A 6,993-nucleotide genomic window follows, 5' to 3' on the forward strand; every position below is an offset into this window, starting at 1 on the left:
TGAGCTAGAGACCAGAGAAAGTTCCTCCCACCTTCACTCCGTCCCTGCCTTTCTCCCCCCTCTCAACCCCCCGTTTCCTCAAACCCTTACGTGCCTCAGTACCATTTTACTGTCTTCCCATACCCCTGCTTCTTCAGCTGCCACTTGTGGCTTTCACCTGAAGCATGTCACCTTGTTGCGCAAAGAGACTGGGGCTCTCTCTTCAAACTCCACACTATTGCCACACACATTGTCCCCAGTGACACACCCCGGCAGGATAAATAAGCAGTTAATACTGCCTTTAAAATCTCCCAAATCCGTTTTCCCATAATTATACAGCATGAGCAGAGCTGTGTTACTGAACTACTGCCTTTTGAAGTTCCCTAGCGATTTATTAGATCTGAAATACGTTGCTGTTTCAGACTCCCACTTTAAATGAAGGATTAAGAAGACTCTTCCAAGTGCTTCTCAAATCTTATTTTCAAGAATTCATTTCATACTGCGTATCGGCATTAAGCACATCGCTATCTGAACAGTTTCATCTTAAACCAAATTTGTTTACGTTCTTCAAAAGCGACGGGAACTCCTCTCACATTTCTTCTGTTGATTGATTTATTTCAATCTTGTATTACCCTTCTTCACTATTTCACAAGCATTAGTAAATTAAGTGTGCCCACTGTTCCTTGCACGTTGATGCAAACTAATTGCTCCTCGTGCAATGCTATCATTATATGCTTTTTGTACTAAAAATTCAGCCTCTAAAGTCTAAATACTAGTTCAAGCAAAGAACAGAAATAAGAGCATATCAAATTCAATTCCAAATTTTTAATGGGAAAAACTATGGCTAGAAAAGGAGAAATAATGGTGAGATGAACCGATGATTGTACATTTTTCAATGAAAGGAGAATTTTACTTCATTTTTACAAAAAGTTGAATTTCTTAAAATAGCCACGGTGATTGCTGTAAATGGGTAAGTGGGTGTGGTTGAACTCACTTTGTTTTTTCCATTCTTAAATGTCAGAGAAGTAAATCCAAGTTTCAGAACTATAGCCTGAAGAAAAAACACTCATCTGAATCATCCCTTTTGTTTAATTAAAAAAGAAAACCCAAGCCCTAGCCCCTGAGATGTACAGCCAGCTCTGTTTGTGAGGAATGTCATCATAATTGGCCTCACCTCTAGGGAGGAGGAATTTTGGAGGGAGGGCTGCCGGTTGGGTTTGTCTCCTGACACCCTGTCTTGAGGATATAAAAGAAGCACCAGGGCAGCGAAGGCACATACTTTCCTCTTCTCACCAAGCTGAATAACTGACCTTAGCGCCTTCCTGTGCTGCAGCTATGGCTACTTCCTTCATGCAGAGCTCTTCCTCTACCTACGGCGGTGGCTTTGGGGGGGGTGGAAGCAGCAGCTCTCGCCTTTCCTCAGTCCGAGTGGGAGGCACCTGCCGAGCTCCGAGCATCCACGGAGGATCCGGTGGCAGGGGTGTCTCCATCTCTTCCGCGAGGTACGTCTCCTCTGCGGGAGGGGGATACGGTGGTGGCCTCTGTTCTGGGCTTGGCAGTGGCTATGGAGGCGGCTACAGCGGCTTCGGCGGTGGCGCAGCCTACGGCTTCGGCGGGGGGGCTGGCTTCGGCGGAGGGGCTGGCTTTGGCGGAATGTTTGAAGTCGGTGGGGGCTTTGGTGGTGGTGATGGCCTTCTCTCTGGAAATGAAAAGATAACTATGCAAAATCTGAACGACCGTCTGGCTTCGTACCTGGACAAGGTACGAGCCCTGGAAGAGGCAAACTCAGATTTGGAAGTTAAAATCCGAGACTGGTATCAGAAGCAAACTCCCACCAGCCCAGCCCGGGACTACAGCCATTATTACAAGATAATTGAAGATCTCCGAGACAAGGTATGCCATTCATAGGTAAAGGAGTTATAAGAATGCATTAGAATTGTAGAACTGCATATTTCCCTTCTTTAAAATAAGGTAAAATAATTACAGAATAAATATTGAATTCCTCAGCCCCAAATTCCAGCAGAAAAGAGTAGCTTCTTCTCAATTTAAAAACCAAACCTGTTATCCTGAAAATGTGACATTTGTTGAAATTAAAATGAGGACAGTGAAAGTGAGCAAAACATGGCAAAATGTGTTCAGAATCATCAATATATTTATTCAATAAGCAAATAGTAAAGAATGTGACAGGTGGGCCTGAAAGGCTGAAGGAAGACTTCTCCTAGCTTGTACAAACATACTGTTTAATTATGTTTCTAATTTGTGGTACCCGAAGGTATCTCAGCTCTCTGACTTGGATGTGGACTGTGGAAAAGAGCTCAGCATTTTTGGTTTTTCTCTATAAAAGCTGTAAGAATTACAGTGTGGCCGAAGAACAACATAATAAATTGAAATAGCTATTGCAATCCATAAAGCATGTTCAACCCGTGACATCCCAACTATTTTGTTGGGATCCATTTGTTTCTACCTTCTTTGATGGTTTGCAGCCTCAGGAACTACCTACCATGTACTCAGGACCCTGCTCTTTCACCATTACTCACAGGAACCTTTTTCTGTGTTTCTTAATTCCCAGATCCTTGCAGCTACTATTGACAATTCCAGAGTCATTCTGGAGATTGACAACGCCAGGCTGGCTGCAGATGACTTCAGACTGAAGTAAGTTTACCTGGAGCACATTCATCTTCTCTCTCCTTCTCTCTCTCTCTCTCAAAACAGTCTTCTGAAGTTTAGTATTACATTTTATCTAGAAAGTAATGTTTTGTCACTGAAGAACACATTTTGAAATTATGGATAGGTATTTTTTCCTTGATAACTTCGGACAAAAAAAAACCCCTGGCAAACGGAATCAATGTGACGAGGGATCAGTTCAGAATATAAATGTGATAGAAAACAGCATCCAGATCACGGAGCTGTTTACATAAAAAAAAAAGTTCATGCCTTAGTTTTTTTTAGTGATACTCTGAACTATTTTTACTGGCCTAAATCACAGGGGAAAAGAAGATAGGAATAGGATTGGGATTTTCACTTAAAAGGAATAGAGAGGCATGAAGAAATCACGGTTTGGTTGCAGCAGTTCTCTCTCCAAGAAGTTGAAATTTAGAAAAGAAAGACAAAGAGTAATTTGGGGCTTACCCAGCTCATGGACTCAGCAGTACATCGGACACTGCTGAAGAGATGATAAAGATACTTGTGCAACTGATTTATCTTCCAGGGGTGTGCCTGCAGGTTTGTATTTTTTCATGGCCTAGGCAGAACTGGGCAATCTGTGCTTTCCGTCACCCCAAATTTGAGAGGATACTGCAAATGGACTGTCCTCTGTGGCAACTTTTCCACTGATACTGATAATCGTTATTAGGTTCTGCAGAGTGAAATGTCAGGAATAAGATCAGATAAAACATCTTTACTCCCTTTATGCTCCTTTTCAACATATATGTTTTCATTTATAGACAACTGTTCCTCTACATTCAATATAAAATTTCAGAGTTTTATAGCTCTGCTGGATATAAACTCGTACATATTCCAGAGCTTGTTTCTTTTTCAAACGGCAGATACGAGAATGAGTTGTTCCTGCGCCAGAGCGTGGAGTCCGACATCAACGGCCTGCGCAGGGTCCTGGATGAGCTGACTCTGTCCAGAGCTGACCTGGAGATGCAGATTGAAACACTGAAGGAGGAGCTGGCTTATCTAAAGAAGAACCACGAGGAGGTGAGAGTCCGTAACAGTGCGGAGAGGAAATTACTTCCCTTCGGAATTTATGCCTCTCGGGTGGGGAGGAGGAAATCCAAACAAAAAACTGGAATGACAGCATTACAGCTTAAGAAGAAAACTGTAATATTAAAAGAATTCAAAGTGTGTCCTGAGAAGCATTTCTCTGATTCCAATCTGTTCAGAGCTATTACTTAGAGTTTGGCATCGATAAGCACATGATAGATCACTGAGTTAAACTGAGTCAAAGAAACATACGTTACATGTGAACACGTGTGTGTTGTGTGTGAGTACACGGAGTAGAAAAGCATGTGCAGAGAGAGAAAAAAAATCTGATCAACATTTTTATGTGTGTTCCGCCTGTGATACTTGATAATAACAGTCCTGCGTACCACATGGATTGCTGATGGCAGGAGGTATATGAGAGGAGAGAGCCTAAGTTTTTTTGTGTCCTGTGCCTTCTGCCCACGCAGGAAATGAAAGAGTATTCCAATCAGCTAAGCGGAACCGTCAACGTGGAGATGGATGCGGCTCCTGGCATTGACCTGACCCGAATTCTCTCTGAGATGAGGGAACAGTACGAAGCCCTGGCTGAGAAGAACCGTAAAGATGCTGAGGCCTGGTTCTTCACTCAGGTATAGCTACGCCTCGTTACTTACTGCCCCAGCAGATGGGGTGGGACGGGCCCTCCTTTTCTCAAAACAATCGAATTATTTAAAATACAATGTGTATGTGATTTTACAGCTGTTTTTCCCTTTCAGACCGATGAGCTGAACCGTGAAGTAGCCACCCATACACAGCAGATACAGACCAGCAAATCGGAGATCACGGAACTGAGACGCACGGTCCAGGGCCTGGAGATTGAGCTCCAGTCGCAGCTGAGCATGGTACGGAGCTGCGCCACGCACACCCCGAGGCACTGCTAGAACACTCTCCCCCTCCTCCCTCTCTGTCTTGCCTCCCCTTAGTCTCCCCCGCTGGGGGACAAACCTGCAGGCTAACTGATCCTGACGTTACTGCGTTTTAGAAAGCTGGACTGGAAGCCAACTTGCGAGATACAGAAGGACGATACTGCGCGCAGCTGGCACAGATTCAGGCCCTCATCACCAGCGTCGAGGAGCAACTGAGTGAGCTTCGGTGCGACATGGAGCGTCAGAACCAGGAGTACAGAATGCTCATGGACATCAAAAGTCGCCTGGAGCAGGAAATCGCCACGTACCGCCAGTTGCTGGAGGGCCAGGACTCTCAGTACGTTACTTTATGCAAATCCTGTGATGATTAGATAAAGTTAATAACGTGACACGTTGTAAAGCAGTAATTTGTGGTTGCTAAGCTGACTCCAGATCACTAAATTACGCTCCCTGCATATGCAGCCTTTTGAGTAGTGGCAAAACAGCTGCCTGGCAAAATCCCAGGCGCTGCTGTAACTCAGGCTAAATCTCCAGATCAATTGTGCTGATGATTTGAAAATATAAATGCAACCATTTTGACTGCAATGAATTACAGAAGGCATCAGGCACCATATGTATGTCTTATATAATCCTCTTGTTCCACCAGCATCATAGCCTTCAGCCTGAAATAACCTGTAAAATCCTGCTCTCAGTACTGCTTTAGCTCTTGCTTTTCCACGTTTGTGCACAGAGGTGAAAATATTCATCATCCTGCACCAGTACTCTCTACCAGACAAAAAATTTGGTACAGACCACAGCTTCCTTTAGTAAAATCTACATTTTAGTACATATTTCTCATATCCGATCTATACATGGAATGACTTCTGATTTCTGAGGAGGAATCAGCTCCTTACAGTGTTTCCAGCTGATAGTATTTTGAGAAGAGGAGAAGTATATAGAGCCTTACCAGGACCAAGAAGTGGTCTGACTGCAGTTCATTTTTCTATCGAGTACGTAGGAGTGGCCTCCAAAGCAGAAAGCACTTCAACCGTAACACCAGTGCCAGCACACCTCCGCAACAGCCCCCTGAAAGCAGCAGTGTGAAATCATGGGCAGGGTCCGTGATGATCATTAACCAAATATTTTTTCTTTTCTACAGGATGTCAGGAGTGAACCCCAAGGATGGTAAGAAAAATTCTGATTTAAAGTGGGGCTGAAACGAAGTCACAAAATAGGATCTATTCTATCTTTTTGGTTTAGGATTTCTACTTACTAACACAGATTACGTTCTCTCCGCAATGACCACATTCTTTATTATTTAGAGGAAAAAATATATTTTATCTTATTTTATGTGCACTTTTGAAACCAGTAGCTGGTAAATAGGATTGCATGAACCCCTCATGGGATTCTAAAATATCAAAATCTCCCAAATATCCCTAAGTTCCTCTGCTGATTCACACAACGTACAAGATACATCCAAATCTGTCTTGTGATGTGCACTCTAAGATTTACTGGATGAGGACCAGTAGGGAGAGAAGATGTAAAGGCAGTTCCCCCTTTGATATGTGAAAAGATCTTGTGAGGAGGGAAACAAAAAAACACCAATCCCACAGCTCTTCAGTGTGTTAGCATTTTTTTTTCCCTAGTTGATTTTTTTTTTTTTTTTTTCTCCTACAGCAGCATTTCTGAGCAGTGGAAGATCTCTTCGCGTGAGCATGGAAGATGATGGGAAACCTGTTTCTGCTCGTGATAGGAGATTCCAGTAAAGAAATACTGAATCCCCTCTTGCATGTGACGCCATATAAAGCCAGTGCAGCCTACACACTGGCTCATGCTACGAGAAATAGCCTTTTACTTTTGCCATATCACAAGAATGTAATCCAAGATTGTGCAACCGCTTGATGTCTTTCCTTAAATTTGCTCTCCCTTTCTACATGACCATTTGGCTCTATGGGTCAGTAGCTATACAGCTTCCTTACAAAAAAGACCTACAATAAAGTTTCTCTTCTGCTTGTGCAAATACATCCAGCCTGAAGTTGTTTTTTTGAAGTCGGTATGGCATTGCCACGCACATGACCATACACCCTCCCTGGCACAGTGCTTCCTGTAACCCAAAACGAGAGATGCCCAGTGAATAACAACAGTAACGTTATTAACTTTAATAATAATAATAAAGATGATGATGATCAGACAGATACAAAGTGCCAACAGATTCTCCCAGGAATCTGAAGTTAGTATCGGTAAAAAGGAGAAGATAATGCAACAAAACTTTAAGCTCTCTGTTCTGAATTCAAATTGCACAACACGACTACAATTCATGCACGAATAAAATGCACCTCTGAAAAAAAAAATATTTTTCCATCTATATATTTCTGTTCCTGCACTCCCTTCAGCAAAAAGGCAAATTCCCTTAGCTCCTGGG

General features: G+C 43.0%; 1 protein-coding gene across 1 annotated transcript; it reads left to right on the forward strand.

The window, feature by feature from the left end:
* The first annotated feature begins 1,314 nt into the window (after nucleotides 1-1,314).
* On the forward strand, nucleotides 1,315-6,490 carry LOC141970450 (keratin, type I cytoskeletal 19-like). The gene is made up of 8 exons (XM_074927079.1): nucleotides 1,315-1,872; nucleotides 2,549-2,631; nucleotides 3,525-3,681; nucleotides 4,155-4,316; nucleotides 4,443-4,568; nucleotides 4,709-4,929; nucleotides 5,731-5,756; nucleotides 6,249-6,490. The coding sequence occupies exons 1-8, from the start codon at nucleotides 1,315-1,317 to the stop codon at nucleotides 6,335-6,337; spliced, it is 1,422 nt and encodes a 473-aa protein (XP_074783180.1). The 3' UTR covers nucleotides 6,338-6,490.
* Nucleotides 6,491-6,993: the final 503 nt, after the last annotated feature.

Source organism: Athene noctua, chromosome 25 (genome assembly GCF_965140245.1).
Source record: "Athene noctua chromosome 25, bAthNoc1.hap1.1, whole genome shotgun sequence".
NCBI lineage: Eukaryota > Metazoa > Chordata > Aves > Strigiformes > Strigidae > Athene > Athene noctua.